The 18,533-nt window shown below is 41.8% G+C and overlaps 1 protein-coding gene and 2 long non-coding RNA genes across 3 annotated transcripts; all 3 read right to left on the reverse strand.

The window, feature by feature from the left end:
- Nucleotides 1–3,603: 3,603 nt before the first annotated feature.
- On the reverse strand, nt 3,604–12,814 carry LOC120434954. Its single transcript, XM_039603636.1, has 24 exons — nt 12,651–12,814; nt 12,440–12,552; nt 12,187–12,293; nt 11,878–12,045; nt 11,471–11,670; nt 11,260–11,372; nt 11,007–11,113; nt 10,699–10,866; nt 10,291–10,490; nt 10,080–10,192; nt 9,829–9,935; nt 9,543–9,719; nt 9,057–9,265; nt 8,864–8,958; nt 8,732–8,757; nt 8,558–8,579; nt 6,627–6,654; nt 6,434–6,518; nt 6,231–6,302; nt 5,190–5,324; nt 4,782–4,981; nt 4,572–4,683; nt 4,016–4,183; nt 3,604–3,807 (listed from the first exon to the last, which is right to left on the reverse strand). The coding sequence occupies exons 1-24, from the start codon at nt 12,812–12,814 to the stop codon at nt 3,604–3,606; spliced, it is 3,093 nt and encodes a 1,030-aa protein (XP_039459570.1).
- A 386-nt stretch (nt 12,815–13,200) lies between these two features.
- Nucleotides 13,201–13,645, reverse strand: LOC120435011. Its single transcript, XR_005609464.1, has 3 exons — nt 13,615–13,645; nt 13,365–13,471; nt 13,201–13,225 (listed from the first exon to the last, which is right to left on the reverse strand). It is a non-coding gene; the product is annotated as an uncharacterized LOC120435011 (long non-coding RNA).
- A 1,669-nt stretch (nt 13,646–15,314) lies between these two features.
- On the reverse strand, nt 15,315–17,802 carry LOC120434667. The gene is made up of 5 exons (XR_005609265.1): nt 17,779–17,802; nt 17,605–17,626; nt 15,673–15,700; nt 15,479–15,563; nt 15,315–15,349 (listed from the first exon to the last, which is right to left on the reverse strand). It is a non-coding gene; the product is annotated as an uncharacterized LOC120434667 (long non-coding RNA).
- Nucleotides 17,803–18,533: the final 731 nt, after the last annotated feature.

Raw genomic sequence — 18,533 nt, forward strand, 5'->3', positions numbered from 1 at the left:
TCTCATGCTGTCCTTTATCACTATATTTATTGTGTTTTGCAAGAAATTCGTGATTGTTGCAATGAAGCTACTCACATGATGTGGTAGATTGTGCAGTTGATGTTTGTGGTTGCATTTGTGAGCATTTCTGGTGTAAAACTTGCAAGGATAGGAACCAGTTTCACACTGAACCACTTGTCAAAGTCGTTTGTGGTAAAACTGGAGAAATGTGGACTGATGATAGTGAAGGTTTTGTTCATCACATGATCTCTCACAACAGGCTCGAAAGTCGGTGTCTGTCAAATTGAGGTTTAAAAGGACATAAGGAAAACAGAGACTGGATTTTGGATATATACAGCATGCCACAAAGGCTGTAACCGTTTCTTTACAATGAAAGGCTCCCTGAAAACTGATGTATTGGTTTAGACAAATGTCTTGTTCTTTCTTATTGTGCTGGAATGAAACGGCAGGATTTTCTGCCACCCTTTAATAATGCTAGCATACCTGTCCATTGATTGTCAGCTGTGTCAGGAATACATCCACATTTTCCAGAGCGTTGCCCTTGTCCAGTCGTTCAAACACAAGATCAATCAAATCTGTGTTATTCAAGGCTCCCGAGCTCAGTAGCAACTGTGCTACCTCAGAGGGACTGAGCGCTGACAACAATCCAGCCTACAAAAGGAATCAACTTGATGTTAGACAACAGGAATGCCAATGGTCTGGCTCAAAGATGTCAGTTTGCAAGCAGAAGGGGGTCTATGAATTGCTTGTCATTTTGAAATGTTAACACACCTTCTGTGTGTGGCTTACCGTAGAGATGTTGAAGTCTTTGATATCAGAGATTGCTGTGTATTGGACGAATGGACCCAAATTTGCTCGAACCCATTGGGAATCACTCTCATTTTGTTTCCTGCAAGCTATGGCATGCAGAAGAAAGTTGGGATATTTTAGCAAGGGTTTTTGACTGGTAGACAAGATGAATTTGAGGGCAAGTTTTATTTGGTCAGTGCTTTTCAAGACATTTCAAACAGAAAAACCCATAACGCACACTGTATCAGCCCTACCTGGTTCTTTGATGATGCTGTCAGATCTTTTAGGTAGCCCAGCAGAACAACTGTGTTTTGTTGTTGCCTATGCGGTGGCATCTCCTTGAAAACCTTAGCCATCCCACTCACACTGTAACAGTTGAAAGAAGAGACTCTCATGCTGTCCTTTATCACTATATTTATTGTGTGTTGCAAGAAATTCGTGATTGTTGCAATGAAGCTACTCACATGATGTGGTAGATTGTGCAGTTGATGTTTGTGGTTGCATTTGTGAGCATTTCTGGTGTAAAACTTGCAAGGATAGGAACCAGTTTCACACTGAACCACTTGTCAAAGTCGTTTGTGGTAAAACTGGAGAAATGTGGACTGATGATAGTGAAGGTTTTGTTCATCACATGATCTCTCACAACAGGCTCGAAAGTCGGTGTCTGTCAAATTGAGGTTTAAAAGGACATAAGGAAAACAGAGACTGGATTTTGGATATATACAGCATGCCACAAAGGCTGTAACCGTTTCTTTACAATGAAAGGCTCCCTGAAAACTGATGTATTGGTTTAGACAAATGTCTTGTTCTTTCTTATTGTGCTGGAATGAAACGGCAGGATTTTCTGCCACCCTTTAATAATGCTAGCATACCTGTCCATTGATTGTCAGCTGTGTCAGGAATACATCCACATTTTCCAGAGCGTTGCCCTTGTCCAGTCGTTCAAACACAAGATCAATCAAATCTGTGTTATTCAAGGCTCCCGAGCTCAGTAGCAACTGTGCTACCTCAGAGGGACTGAGCGCTGACAACAATCCAGCCTACAAAAGGAATCAACTTGATGTTAGACAACAGGAATGCCAATGGTCTGGCTCAAAGATGTCAGTTTGCAAGCAGAAGGGGGTCTATGAATTGCTTGTCATTTTGAAATGTTAACACACCTTCTGTGTGTGGCTTACCGTAGAGATGTTGAAGTCTTTGATATCAGAGATTGCTGTGTATTGGACGAATGGACCCAAATTTGCTCGAACCCATTCGGAATCACTCTCATTTTGTTTCCTGCAAGCTATGGCATGCAGAAGAAAGTTGGGATATTTTAGCAAGGTTTTTGACTGGTAGACAAGATGAATTTGAGGGCAAGTTTTATTTGGTCAGTGCTTTTCAAGACATTTCAAACAGAAAAACCCATAACGCACACTGTATCAGCCCTACCTGGTTCTTTGATGATGCTGTCAGATCTTTTAGGTAGCCCAGCAGAACAACTGTGTTTTGTTGTTGCCTATGCGGTGGCATCTCCTTGAAAAACCTTAGCCATCCCACTCACACTGTAACAGTTGAAAGAAGAGACTCTCATGCTGTCCTTTATCACTATATTTATTGTGTGTTGCAAGAAATTCGTGATTGTTGCAATGAAGCTACTCACATGATGTGGTAGATTGTGCAGTTGATGTTTGTGGTTGCATTTGTGAGCATTTCTGGTGTAAAACTTGCAAGGATAGGAACCAGTTTCACACTGAACCACTTGTCAAAGTCGTTTGTGGTAAAACTGGAGAAATGTGGACTGATGATAGTGAAGGTTTTGTTCATCACATGATCTCTCACAACAGGCTCGAAAGTCGGTGTCTGTCAAATTGAGGTTTAAAAGGACATAAGGAAAACAGAGACTGGATTTTGGATATATACAGCATGCCACAAAGGCTGTAACCGTTTCTTTACAATGAAAGGCTCCCTGAAAACTGATGTATTGGTTTAGACAAATGTCTTGTTCTTTCTTATTGTGCTGGAATGAAACGGCAGGATTTTCTGCCACCCTTTAATAATGCTAGCCTACCTGTCCATTGATTGTCAGCTGTGTCAGGAATACATCCACATTTTCCAGAGCGTTGCCCTTGTCCAGTCGTTCAAACACAAGATCAATCAAATCTGTGTTATTCAAGGCTCCCGAGCTCAGTAGCAACTGTGCTACCTCAGAGGACTGAGCGCTGACAACAATCCAGCCTACAAAAGGAATCAACTTGATGTTAGACAACAGGAATGCCAATGGTCTGGCTCAAAGATGTCAGTTTGCAAGCAGAAGGGGGTCTATGAATTGCTTGTCATTTTGAAATGTTAACACACCTTCTGTGTGTGGCTTACCGTAGAGATGTTGAAGTCTTTGATATCAGAGATTGCTGTGTATTGGACGAATGGACCCAAATTTGCTCGAACCCATTCGAATCACTCTCATTTTGTTTCCTGCAAGCTATGGCATGCAGAAGAAAGTTGGGATATTTTAGCAAGGTTTTTGACTGGTAGACAAGATGAATTTGAGGGCAAGTTTTATTTGGTCAGTGCTTTCCAAGACATTTCAAACAGAAAAACCCATAACGCACACTGTATCAGCCCTACCTGGTTCTTTGATGATGCTGTCAGATCTTTTTAGGTAGCCCAGCAGAACAACTGTGTTTTGTTGTTGCCTATGCGGTGGCATCTCCTTGAAAACTTTAGCCATCCCACTCACACTGTAACAGTTGAAAGAAGAGACTCTCATGCTGTCCTTTATCACTATATTTATTGTGTGTTGCAAGAAATTCGTGATTGTTGCAATGAAGCTACTCACATGATGTGGTAGATTGTGCAGTTGATGTTTGTGGTTGCATTTGTGAGCATTTCTGGTGTAAAACTTGCAAGGATAGGAACCAGTTTCACACTGAACCACTTGTCAAAGTCGTTTGTGGTAAAACTGGAGAAATGTGGACTGATGATAGTGAAGGTTTTGTTCATCACATGATCTCTCACAACAGGCTCGAAAGTCGGTGTCTGTCAAATTGAGGTTTAAAAGGACATAAGGAAAACAGAGACTGGATTTTGGATATATACAGCATGCCACAAAGGCTGTAACCGTTTCTTTACAATGAAAGGCTCCCTGAAAACTGATGTATTGGTTTAGACAAATGTCTTGTTCTTTCTTATTGTGCTGGAATGAAACGGCAGGATTTTCTGCCACCCTTTAATAATGCTAGCATACCTGTCCATTGATTGTCAGCTGTGTCAGGAATACATCCACATTTTCCAGAGCGTTGCCCTTGTCCAGTCGTTCAAACACAAGATCAATCAAATCTGTGTTATTTAAGGCTCCCGAGCTCAGTAGCAACTGTGCTACCTCAGAGGGACTGAGCGCTGACAACAATCCAGCCTACAAAAGGAATCAACTTGATGTTAGACAACAGGAATGCCAATGGTCTGGCTCAAAGATGTCAGTTTGCAAGCAGAAGGGGGGTCTATGAATTGCTTGTCATTTTGAAATGTTAACACACCTTCTGTGTGTGGCTTACCGTAGAGATGTTGAAGTCTTTGATATCAGAGATTGCTGTGTATTGGACGAATGGACCCAAATTTGCTCGAACCCATTCGAATCACTCTCATTTTGTTTCCTGCAAGCTATGGCATGCAGAAGAAAGTTGGGATATTTTAGCAAGGTTTTTGACTGGTAGACGATGAATTTGAGGGCAAGTTTTATTTGGTCAGTGCTTTTCAAGACATTTCAAACAGAAAACCCATAACGCACACTGTATCAGCCCTACCTGGTTCTTTGATGACGCTGTCAGATCTTTTAGGTAGCCCAGCAGAACAACTGTGTTTTGTTGTTGCCTATGCGGTGGCATCTCCTTGAAAACTTTAGCCATCCCACTCACACTGTAACAGTTGAAAGAAGAGATTCTCATGCTGTCCTTTATCACTATATTTATTGTGTGTTGCAAGAAATTCGTGATTGCTGCAATGAAGCTACTCACATGATGTGGTAGATTGTGCAGTTGATGTTTGTGGTTGCATTTGTGAGCATTTCTGGTGTAAAACTTGCAAGGATAGGAACCAGTTTCACACTGAACCACTTGTCAAAGTCGTTTGTGGTAAAACTGGAGAAATGTGGACTGATGATAGTGAAGGTTTTGTTCATCACATGATCTCTCACAACAGGCTCGAAAGTCGGTGTCTGTCAAATTGAGGTTTAAAAGGACATAAGGAAAACAGAGACTGGATTTTGGATATATACAGCATGCCACAAAGGCTGTAACCGTTTCTTTAGTATGAAAGGCTCCCTGAAAACTGATGTATTGGTTTAGACAAATGTCTTGTTCTTTCTTATTGTGCTGGAATGAAACGGCAGGATTTTCTGCCACCCTTTAATAATGCTAGCATACCTGTCCATTGATTGTCAGCTGTGTCAGGAATACATCCACATTTTCAAACCCATTTCCCTTGTCCAGTCGCTCAAACACAAGGTCAACGAAAAGTGTGTTATTCGAGGCTCCCGAGTTAAGGAGCAGCTTTGCCACCTGAGAAGGATTCAGAACTGACAGCAATTCAGCCTACAAAGGGAACCAGCATAATGTTAGCCAGCAGCAATGGCAATGGTACTGGCTAAAAGATGTCAATTTGCAGGAAGAAGTACAACTGCAGTAGGCACTCACAGTGGACAAATTAGGATTGAAAGCTTGCAAATCCTGCAGACTTGAAAATCAACGAACTCGCCAAGGTTTTTCTTTAACCACTCTTGGCTCCCTGTGATAGATGAGACACAGCCAGGATCTGCACAGAAAGAATTTAAGTCATTGGCCCGGTAATAAACCACATGTTGTCAAGGAAATACCCAAGTGAGGTCAAGTGTCTGCTTTTACCTGTTGAGTCATTTCTTGACAGGAAAGGTTTGATGAAATGAGTGAAGACTGCTTGCTGTCTGTCTCTGTCCATGGATGCCTTTTGGCTGCCAAATGCCTGAATGCTACATTTGAGAGAAAGCTTTCAACATCTACACTAATAGTAACTGCATGTTTTTGAACATAGAGCAATATATCACATATTTGCTTACACAATCTGGTATGTTTGGCAGCTGAAGTTTTTGGAGCTAAGGCAAAATAGAAAATTGAAAGATGGAGCGGCCAGAAACGGACGGATCTTTGTCTTGAACCAGCTGGTAATGAACTCCTCACTCTGTAGTTGTGCCTGGCTGAAATTGGCAATTGTCACTTCTTCAAGGGCCTCAAGTACATTTGACGAGGTTGGGTAGGTGTTGTTGCTGGCCTTGAATTGGCAGAACAATATTTGTAGTTGGACACAAACGTCACATAGCAAAGCACAAATATTGGGAAATTGTGATTTTGTACTTACCATGTTAGCAAATGTCTCAAGGGCCTGGTCCAGTACAGCAGGCTCTTTTAGGAAGAAGAGTTTCAGACTTCTACTGGGTATATGTTTTGGCTTTTCAGTGTGCAGTTCAGCAGTGTGACCAAGTTGCTGGATGTGAGATATGCAGCCTTGAAAAAAAAAACAGAGAAAGAATACAACGCTTTTGCCAGAGCTTACAAGGATGTGTCTCAGGACCAGATTGGGCCAAAATCCCTGTTCTGTTTTTGGATTGATAATTAAGTATAAAAAAGCATCTTACAGAGGAACAGGCATGTTCTGTGATGGTGTAATTGCACAGGGCTGCAGAGGAATTGCCAGCTGACAGGATTTGTTTAGGTTTTGAACTGTGGAAAAAACAAAATAAATTGAAATCCAAGGTCACCTTGCTTACACTGTCTTAAAGAATTTTACGTAGACAGAATCAAGATTGGAGAAAACAGCAATTCACCCACCCGTCAGCTGCATCACAAATGAGATTCACTGTAAAAGAAGAATGGTTGTGCGTCAGATAGTAGTCCTTCACAATCAGGGCTCTAGAGTGCGACCAATTTGGTCGCATAAATGTGACCAAATTTTTCAATGGTGCAACTAAAAATATCCTAGGTTGCACCGGTGCGACCAGCTGTTGGAGACGCACATTATGCCCCTATCGTGGTCTAAACCAATCAGAGATAGTCAGGGTGGGACCTCTGATTGGCCGTGGTCCAGATATTGCTGTAGCCCTTTGTGTGTACGTTCGAAAGTGCAGGTGGATAGAGAGGTGAGTAGCTTGATTAAAGTGATATCGATTCATTAAATTGTGAATCGACTTTTGAATAGAAATGTATTTTGCCAGAAACGCCAGAATCTCAGATTAAAGCTCACAAAACTATTTCAACACCTACCAACCAGTAAATTAGAGCAGGTAAACGGATTCCACACAAAGACGTAGTCACAGAGCGCGCACCTGACGCATCAGAATCAGCTTTTTCTTTCTCGGCTTTCTTATCCGATGGCACGTACATGTACACGCCGTTGGGGCTGAAAGCCGACAGCTCACTGATTCTGATGCGTCGGGTCCGCGCTTTGTGTTCCGCTTTTTTGCGCTCGATTCTGAGCTGCAGGTTTTGTATCTCTCCAACCAAAATTCACTGAACCAGCAGCAAAGAAGATCCAAACTACGCTTCACATTTGATAAATGTCGTCATTAATTCCCTCTTACTTTTGCTGTTTTGCTTCCATCATGATAAAATCACACTTCATGCACAGCTCTCTCTCTCTCTCTCTCTGTGTACTTGAAGAACCGTTTCCCATCTCAAATCTCTGTTTTCTGCATTATTCATTTGCTTATTACCCACCAGTGTACCGTTGTTTACAGCGCTGTCGGCTGCTGTCTTCTACTTTATTTTTATTTTGTTTTTACTTAAATGACCTCGGACAAGAAAGCCTAATTTCTGCTGTTCAATACTGAAGAAATGTATACTTTTTAAAATGATGCAAAATTGCAGAATATTTTTACGGTTATCTGCTATAAAAAGCCAGGCCAGGAAAATCTTCTTCATGTTTTTCTGTGTTTTATTCTCAGTTACTTTGACACAAAGGCATCTGCTGTGATGCTCACACCTCTGATGAAGTCTCACATGTATCAGTACTGATAAATGATCAGAATTATAATATTTCTGACTGAGTCAAAATTGAACCGAACTGAATGTGGACCTTGTGAATTGGAATCGAATGGATTATAGAAATCAGTGATGATACCCAGCCCTAGTGAGTAGCCTAGGCCCGACAGAAGTGGATGTAGCTGTGGGTAATAAGAAAAGATGAGAAGAACTATTGATAACTTTTTGGTTAAGTTAAGGCCTGATCCGTCTGAAATTCATAGCCAGCTCTGACATGGAGCCATCAATCTCTGAACGCTGCAAAAGCACAGTGTAACACATTATATGCTGCAATGAATGCACTGCCCAACTGTCCCCTCCCCACTGCCTTTAAGCAGCAGGCAGCAGCAAACAGGTTGTCAGAGGAGGCCGATGTGATGATTAAGTTTAACATTGTCAAGTTTAACATTTAACATTGTCTACAATATTACCAGAGAGTGCCAAAGCACTTTAAGCACAAGCACTTTTTCAGTAACTTATCTTTCTTGTAGAACTGTGCTCCAAATAAAGAATTATGTGTTGACAAGATTGTTAGTTAATCATTTACAAATCAATATTGTCTGTATGGACAGCAATTTTCCCCCAAAAGTGCACGTGTAAAACTGCGGTGTTAAGTGATGCGGTTGAAAAATTTGGGTGCGCCTAGGCGCTTTCAGTGCAACTCATGGCAAACAGTTAGTCTAGAGCCCTGACAATGCATTTTTATCATTAGAGTTGCAATCTCTGCTTTTAGACAGACTTACCATGAACTGGGGTCACCTTGCACTGAAGACAAAGACAATATAATTGTTAGTGTAGTGGAAAGAGCTGCTTCAAGTATAAATACCTTGACTCCATCACAGTTGGACACTTAGTGTGCCAAACTTGGATCAAATATTGGATACCCCATGTAAGAGGAACCAAAGAAATGAACTTACCACAAAGGAAGCTGGAACTGAGCAACCTGTTTGAGAAAAAAAGTTATGGAATTACATCAATGGGTTAGTCTGAAAGTGCTGGTACTGGGCTTTTCAGAAAAGTGTAGTCAGGAGAGCACATTTGCCACATACGTGGGAATGCGTCCTGGAGCGACTGCTTGCTTGATCTCACGCCCTGTGAAAGGTCCAGTGGCAATGCTCCCAAACTCTGCGCAAGACCATTGTATCTAATAGAAGAAAAGAATTCATTGTGACTTGTCGGGAGCCTCAGTTTGGCATTGTGCACACCCAAAACGTCCTACTGCGGATGTGAGAAATATCTTACACAGCCTGGTAGGATTCACAGGTGATGTCACTGGGAATCACCCGCAAGCTGCTAGGAAGGATGCTCGCCATCACAGGAACCAAATAAACCTGGAACCACAGTTGATAGTCTTCTGGCTGAAAGTCTTTAAGCTGAGGAGCAAGGGCCGTCAAGGTCAGGTTCAAAATAGTGTCTCGCACATCTGGATTTTGGATGAGGGTGACATTTCTCTGAAAGAGAAGGGAATCAGAAGAATGTTAGAGGAAGTTCTGAAATCTTTGTGGAAATGAGGAGGAGCTTATTTAAACTAAATCTTTGTACTTCTGTCCAGCAGGCATGCCTCAAGGCATGCAGCATATCAGAAATAGATCATTTTGAGTTAAACGTTGGCTCAGTATTAGCCTCTGCCAAACACTTTGTTAAGCTCAGGGGAAGCAGGTTTATGAAGCAACACTGTTCACATTTGTTGATGTTTACACTAAGGCAATGTTAACAATGAGCATTCACCTGTATGTTGATGTTTGCAAAAGCCGCGAAAAATTGTTTGAGCTGCTCATAATCACTGGTCTCTGTCAAGCTTGTCAACACCTTCCTTACAACATCCTTACTGTTTAAGACACTACTGTTTGGACCTAGGATCAGATAAGCCTTCTGCAACGGTGATAGAAGGTCCAAAACTGCCACCTGTGGATACAGAAAAGTGAGCTGTATGAAATGCAGGTCTTTTGTACAATGCAGATAACTTGCCTGTGTATGGTTTTTAAAAGTCCAGAATTTTGTTTGGCTAATATACCGTAGAGATGTTGAAGTCTTTGAGATCAGAGATTGCTGTGGATTGGACGAATGGACCCAAATTTGCTCGCACCCATTCGGAATCACTCTCATTTTGTTTCCTGCAAGCTATGGCATGCAGAAGAAAGTTGGGATATTTTAGCAAGGTATTTGACTGGTAGACGATGAATTTGAGGGCAAGTTTTATTTGGTCAGTCCTTTTCAAGACATTTCAAACAGAAAAACCCATAACGCACACTGTATCAGCCCTACCTGGTTCTTTGATGACGCTGTCAGATCTTTTTAGGTAGCCCAGCAGAACAACTGTGTTTTGTTGCTGCCTATGCGGTGGCATCTCCTTGAAAACCTTAGCCATCCCACTCACACTGTAACAGTTGAAAGAAGAAATTCTCATGCTGTCCTTTATCACTATATTTAGTGTGTTTTGCAAGAAATTCGTGATTGTTGCAATGAAGCTACTCACATGATGTGGTAGATTGTGCAGTTGATGTTTGTGGTTGCATTTGTGAGCATTTCTGGTGTAAAACTTGCAAGGATAGGAACCAGTTTCACACTGAACCACTTGTCAAAGTCGTTTGTGGTAAAACTGGAGAAATGTGGACTGATGATAGTGAAGGTTTTGTTCATCACATGATCTCTCACAACAGGCTCGAAAGTCGGTGTCTGTCAAATTGAGGTTTAAAAGGACATAAGGAAAACAGAGACTGGATTTTGGATATATACAGCATGCCACAAAGGCTGTAACCGTTTCTTTACAATGAAAGGCTCCCTGAAAACTGATGTATTGGTTTAGACAAATGTCTTGTTCTTTCTTATTGTGCTGGAATGAAATGGCAGGATTTTCTGCCACCCTTTAATAATGCTAGCATACCTGTCCATTGATTGTCAGCTGTGTCAGGAATACATCCACATTTTCCAGAGCGTTGCCCTTGTCCAGTCGTTCAAACACAAGATCAATCAAATCTGTGTTATTTAAGGCTCCCGAGCTCAGTAGCAACTGTGCTACCTCAGAGGGACTGAGCGCTGACAACAATCCAGCCTACAAAAGGAATCAACTTGATGTTAGACAACAGGAATGCCAATGGTCTGGCTCAAAGATGTCAGTTTGCAAGCAGAAGGGGGGGTCTATGAATTGCTTGTCATTTTGAAATGTTAACACACCTTCTGTGTGTGGCTTACCGTAGAGATGTTGAAGTCTTCGATATCAGAGATTGCTGTGTATTGGACGAATGGACCCAAATTTGCTCGAACCCATTCGGAATCACTCTCATTTTGTTTCCTGCAAGCTATGGCATGCAGAAGAAAGTTGGGATATTTTAGCAAGGTTTTTGACTGGTAGACAAGATGAATTTGAGGGCAAGTTTTATTTGGTCAGTGCTTTCCAAGACATTTCAAACAAAAAAACCCATAACGCACACTGTATCAGCCCTACCTGGTTCTTTGATGACGCTGTCAGATCTTTTTAGGTAGCCCAGCAGAACAACTGTGTTTTGTTGTTGCCTATGCGGTGGCATCTCCTTGAAAACTTTAGCCATCCCACTCACACTGTAACAGTTGAAAGAAGAGACTCTCATGCTGTCCTTTATCACTATATTTAGTGTGTGTTGCAAGAAATTCGTGATTGCTGCAATGAAGCTACTCACATGATGTGGTAGATTGTGCAGTTGATGTTTGTGGTTGCATTTGTGAGCATTTCTGGTGTAAAACTTGCAAGGATAGGAACCAGTTTCACACTGAACCACTTGTCAAAGTCGTTTGTGGTAAAACTGGAGAAATGTGGACTGATGATAGTGAAGGTTTTGTTCATCACATGATCTCTCACAACAGGCTCGAAAGTCGGTGTCTGTCAAATTGAGGTTTAAAAGGACATAAGGAAAACAGAGACTGGATTTTGGATATATACAGCATGCCACAAAGGCTGTAACCGTTTCTTTAGTATGAAAGGCTCCCGAAAACTGATGTATTGGTTTAGACAAATGTCTTGTTCTTTCTTATTGTGCTGGAATGAAACGGCAGGATTTTTTGCCACCCTTTAATAATGCTAGCATACCTGTCCATTGATTGTCAGCTGTGTCAGGAATACATCCACATTTTCCAGAGCGTTGCCCTTGTCCAGTCGTTCAAACACAAGATCAATCAAATCTGTGTTATTCAAGGCTCCCGAGCTCAGTAGCAACTGTGCTACCTCAGAGGGACTGAGCGCTGACAACAATCCAGCCTACAAAAGGAATCAACTTGATGTTAGACAGCAGGAATGCCAATGGTCTGGCTCAAAGATGTCAGTTTGCAAGCAGAAGGGGGGGGTATATGAATTGCTTGTCATTTTGAAATGTTAACACACCTTCTGTGTGTGGCTTACCGTAGAGATGTTGAAGTCTTTGATATCAGAGATTGCTGTGTATTGGACGAATGGACCCAAATTTGCTCGAACCCATTCGGAATCACTCTCATTTTGTTTCCTGCAAGCTATGGCATGCAGAAGAAAGTTGGGATATTTTAGCAAGGTTTTTGACTGGTAGACAAGATGAATTTGAGGGCAAGTTTTATTTGGTCAGTGCTTTTCAAGACATTTCAAACAGAAAAACCCATAACGCACACTGTATCAGCCCTACCTGGTTCTTTGATGATGCTGTCAGATCTTTTTAGGTAGCCCAGCAGAACAACTGTGTTTTGTTGTTGCCTATGCGGTGGCATCTCCTTGAAAACCTTAGCCATCCCACTCACACTGTAACAGTTGAAAGAAGAGACTCTCATGCTGTCCGTTATCACTATATTTATTGTGTGTTGCAAGAAATTCGTGATTGTTGCAATGAAGCTACTCACATGATGTGGTAGATTGTGCAGTTGATGTTTGTGGTTGCATTTGTGAGCATTTCTGGTGTAAAACTTGCAAGGATAGGAACCAGTTTCACACTGAACCACTTGTCAAAGTCGTTTGTGGTAAAACTGGAGAAATGTGGACTGATGATAGTGAAGGTTTTGTTCATCACGTGATCTCTCACAACAGGCTCGAAAGTCGGTGTCTGTCAAATTGAGGTTTAAAAGGACATAAGGAAAACAGAGACTGGATTTTGGATATATACAGCATGCCACAAAGGCTGTAACCGTTTCTTTAGTATGAAAGGCTCCCTGAAAACTGATGTATTGGTTTAGACAAATGTCTTGTTCTTTCTTATTGTGCTGGAATGAAACGGCAGGATTTTCTGCCACCCTTTAATAATGCTAGCATACCTGTCCATTGATTGTCAGCTGTGTCAGGAATACATCCACATTTTCCAGAGCGTTGCCCTTGTCCAGTCGTTCAAACACAAGATCAATCAAATCTGTGTTATTTAAGGCTCCCGAGCTCAGTAGCAACTGTGCTACCTCAGAGGACTGAGCGCTGACAACAATCCAGCCTACAAAAGGAATCAACTTGATGTTAGACAACAGGAATGCCAATGGTCTGGCTCAAAGATGTCAGTTTGCAAGCAGAAGGGGGGTCTATGAATTGCTTGTCATTTTGAAATGTTAACACACCTTCTGTGTGTGGCTTACCGTAGAGATGTTGAAGTCTTTGATATCAGAGATTGCTGTGTATTGGACGAATGGACCCAAATTTGCTCGAACCCATTCGGAATCACTCTCATTTTGTTTCCTGCAAGCTATGGCATGCAGAAGAAAGTTGGTATATTTTAGCAAGGTTTTTGACTGGTAGACGATGAATTTGAGGGCAAGTTTTATTTGGTCAGTGCTTTTCAAGACATTTCAAACAAAAAACCCATAACGCACACTGTATCAGCCCTACCTGGTTCTTTGATGACGCTGTCAGATCTTTTAGGTAGCCCAGCAGAACAACTGTGTTTTGTTGTTGCCTATGCGGTGGCATCTCCTTGAAAACTTTAGCCATCCCACTCACACTGTAACAGTTGAAAGAAGAGATTCTCATGCTGTCCTTTATCACTATATTTATTGTGTGTTGCAAGAAATTCGTGATTGCTGCAATGAAGCTACTCACATGATGTGGTAGATTGTGCAGTTGATGTTTGTGGTTGCATTTGTGAGCATTTCTGGTGTAAAACTTGCAGGATAGGAACCAGTTTCACACTGAACCACTTGTCAAAGTCGTTTGTGGTAAAACTGGAGAAATGTGGACTGATGATAGTGAAGGTTTTGTTCATCACATGATCTCTCACAACAGGCTCGAAAGTCGGTGTCTGTCAAATTGAGGTTTAAAAGGACATAAGGAAAACAGAGACTGGATTTTGGATATATACAGCATGCCACAAAGGCTGTAACCGTTTCTTTAGTATGAAAGGCTCCCTGAAAACTGATGTATTGGTTTAGACAAATGTCTTGTTCTTTCTTATTGTGCTGGAATGAAACGGCAGGATTTTCTGCCACCCTTTAATAACACTAGCCTACCTGTCCATTGATTGTCAGCTGTGTCAGGAATTCATTCACATTTTCAAACCCATTTCCCTTGTCCAGTCGCTCAAACACAAGGTCAACGAAAACTGTGTTATTCGAGGCTCCCGAGTTAAGGAGCAGCTTTGCCACCTGAGAAGGATTCAGAACTGACAGCAATTCAGCCTACAAAGGGAACCAGCATAATGTTAGCCAGCAGCAATGGCAATGGTACTGGCTAAAAGATGTCAATTTGCAGGAAGAAGTACAACTGCAGTAGGCACTCACAGTGGACAAATTAGGATTGAAAGCTTGCAAATCCTGCAGACTTGGAAAATCAACGAACTCGCCAAGGTTTTTCTTTAACCACTCTTGGCTCCCTGTGATAGATGAGACACAGCCAGGATCTGCACAGAAAGAATTTAAGTCATTGGCCCGGTAATAAACCACATGTTGTCAAGGAAATACCCAAGTGAGGTCAAGTGTCTGCTTTTACCTGTTGAGTCATTTCTTGACAGGAAAGGTTTGATGAAATGAGTGAAGACTGCTTGCTGTCTGTCTCTGTCCATGGATGCCTTTTGGCTGCCAAATGCCTGAATGCTACATTTGAGAGAAAGCTTTCAACATCTACACTAATAGTAACTGCATGTTTTTTGAACATAGAGCAATATATCACATATTTGCTTACACAATCTGGTATGTTTGGCAGCTGAAGTTTTTGGAGCTAAGGCAAAATAGAAAATTGAAAGATGGAGCGGCCAGAAAGCGGACGGATCTTTGTCTTGAACCAGCTGGTAATGAACTCCTCACTCTGTAGTTGTGCCTGGCTGAAATTGGCAATTGTCACTTCTTCAAGGGCCTCAAGTACATTTGACGAGGTTGGGTAGGTGTTGTTGCTGGCCTTGAATTGGCAGAACAATATTTGTAGTTGGACACAAACGTCACATAGCAAAGCACAAATATTGGGAAATTGTGATTTTGTACTTACCATGTTAGCAAATGTCTCAAGGGCCTGGTCCAGTACAGCAGGCTCTTTTAGGAAGAAGAGTTTCCAGACTTCTACTGGGTATATGTTTTGGCTTTTCAGTGTGCAGTTCAAGCAGTGTGACCAAGTTGCTGGATGTGAGATATGCAGCCTTGAAAAGAAAACAGAGAAAGAATACAACGCTTTTGCCAGAGCTTACAAGGATGTGTCTCAGGACCAGATTGGGCCAAAATCCCTGTTCTGTTTTTGGATTGATAATTAAGTATAAAAAGCATCTTACAGAGGAACAGGCATGTTCTGTGATGGTGTAATTGCACAGGGCTGCAGAGGAATTGCCAGCTGACAGGATTTGTTTAGGTTTTGAACTGTGGAAAAAACAAAATAAATTGAAATCCAAGGTCACCTTGCTTACACTGTCTTAAAGAATTTTACGTGAGACAGAATCAAGATTGGAGAAAACAGCAATTCACCCACCCGTCAGCTGCATCACAAATGAGATTCACTGTAAAAAGAAGAATGGTTGTGCGTCAGATAGTAGTCCTTCACAATCAGGGCTCTAGAGTGCGACCAATTTGGTCATAAATGTGACCAAATTTTTCAATGGTGCAACTAAAAAATATCCTAGGTTGCACCGGTGCGACCAACTGTTGGAGACGCACATTATGCCCCTATCGTGGTCTAAACCAATCAGAGATAGTCAGGGGTGGGACCTCTGATTGGCCGTGGTCCAGATATTGCTGTAGCCCTTGTGTGTACGTTCGAAAGTGCAGGTGGATAGAGAGGTGAGTAGCTTGATTAAAGTGATATCGATTCATTAAATTGTGAATCGACTTTTGAATAGAAATGTATTTTGCCAGAAACGCCAGAATCTCAGATTAAAGCTCACAAAACTATTTCAACACCTACCAACCAGTAAATTAGAGCAGGTAAACGGATTCCACACAAAGGCGTAGTCACAGAAGCGCGCACCTGGACGCATCAGAATCAGCTTTTTCTTTCTCGGCTTTCTTATCCGATGGCACGTACATGTACACGCCGTTGGGGCTGAAAGCCGACAGCTCACTGATTCTGATGCGTCGGGTCCGCGCTTTAATGTTCCCTTTTTTTGCGCTCGATTCTGAGCTGCAGGTTTTGTATCTCTCCAACCAAAATTCACTGAACCAGCAGCAAAAGAAGATCCAAACTACGCTTCACATTTGATAAATGTCGTCATTAATTCCCTCTTACTTTTGCTGTTTTGCTTCCATCATGATAAAATCACACTTCATGCACAGCTCTCTCTCTCTCTCTCTCTCTGTGTACTTGAAGAACCGTTTCCCATCTCAAATCTCTGTTTTCTGCATTATTCATTTGCTTATTACCCACCAGTGTACCGTTGTTTACAGCGCTGTCGGCTGCTGTCTCCTACTTTATTTTTATTTTGTTTTACTTAAATGACCTCGGACAAGAAAGCCTAATTTCTGCTGTTCAATACTGAAGAAATGTATACTTTTTAAAATGATGCAAAATTGCAGAATATTTTTACGGTTATCTGCTATAAAAAGCCAGGCCAGGAAAATCTTCTTCATGTTTTCTGTGTTTTATTCTCAGTTACTTTGACACAAAGGCATCTGCTGTGATGCTCACACCTCTGATGAAGTCTCACATGTATCAGTACTGATAAATGATCAGAATTATAATATTTCTGACTGAGTCAAAATTGAACCGAACTGAATGTGGACCTTGTGAATTGGAATCGAATGGATTATAGAAATCAGTGATGATACCCAGCCCTAGTGAGTAGCCTAGGCCCGACAGAAGTGGATGTAGCTGTGGGTAATAAGAAAAGATGAGAAGAACTATTGATAACTTTTGGTTAAGTTAAGGCCTGATCCGTCTGAAATTCATAGCCAGCTCTGACATGGAGCCATCAATCTCTGAACGCTGCAAAAGCACAGTGTAACACATTATATGCTGCAATGAATGCACTGCCCAACTGTCCCCTCTCCCCACTGCCTTTAAGCAGCAGGCAGCAGCAAACAGGTTGTCAGAGGAGGCCGATGTGATGATTAAGTTTAACATTGTCAAGTTTAACATTTTACATTGTCTACAATATTACCAAAGAGTGCCAAAGCACTTTAAGCACAAGCACTTTTTCAGTAACTTATCTTTCTTGTAGAACTGTGCTCCAAATAAAGAATTATGTGTTGACAAGATTGTTAGTTAATCATTTACAAATCAATATTGTCTGTATGGACAGCAATTTTCCCCCAAAAGTGCGTGTAAAACTGCAGTGTTAAGTGATGCGGTTGAAAAATTTGGGTGCGCCTAGGCGCACCAGTGCAACCATGGCAAACAGTTAGTCTAGAGCCCTGACAATGCATTTTTATCATTAGAGTTGCAATCTCTGCTTTTAGACAGACTTACCATGAACTGGGGTCACCTTGCACTGAAGACAAAGACAATATAATTGTTAGTGTAGTGGAAAGAGCTGCTTCAAGTATAAATACCTTGACTCCATCACAGTTGGACACTTAGTGTGCCAAACTTGGATCAAATATTGGATACCCCATGTAAGAGGAACCAAAGAAATGAACTTACCACAAAGGAAGCTGGAACTGAGCAACCTGTTTGAGAAAAAAAGTTATGGAATTACATCAATGGGTTAGTCTGAAAGTGCTGGTACTGGGCTTTTCAGAAAAGTGTAGTCAGGAGAGCACATTTGCCACATACGTGGGAATGCGTCCTGGAGCAACTGCTTGCTTGATCTCACGCCCTGTGAAAGGTCCAGTGGCAATGCTCCCAAACTCTGCGCAAGACCATTGTATCTAATAGAAGAAAAGAATTCATTGTGACTTGTCGGGAGCCTCAGTTTGGCATTGTGCACACTAGGGATGGGTACCGGTGTCCGGTGCCATGATGGCACCGGTTCTGACATAAACGGTAGTAACCAGACCGAAAAGCAGCGCACATTTCGGTGCTTTATTTCGGTGCTTTTTTTTCCCTGAGCCAATTCTAGCCAATCATTTTACATTTCCGAGGATAGTAGGCGGGGCCAGGTACGTACGTTCTTTTAGAGCAGAGCTACAGATTAAAAATGTCCAAGGCGAAGCGGTCAATAGTCTGGCTGTACTTCACAGCAAAAGGTGCAAACTCAGCAGCCTGCAACAAGTGCTTTAAGCTGATGCTGTGATACTGTCAAAGGAGGTAACACCTCAAATCTGATGAAACACCTGGCGACGCATAGCGTTTTTTTTTAAAGCCGAGAAATTTGCCGTGTTTGATAGCTTGCTGCAAGACCTCACACCGTGCACATCTACTGCGGGTGTGGTGCCTGTTAGCGGACCTGGAGTTAG

Source organism: Oreochromis aureus, linkage group 19, assembly GCF_013358895.1.
Source record: "Oreochromis aureus strain Israel breed Guangdong linkage group 19, ZZ_aureus, whole genome shotgun sequence".
Taxonomy (NCBI): Eukaryota; Metazoa; Chordata; class Actinopteri; order Cichliformes; family Cichlidae; genus Oreochromis; species Oreochromis aureus.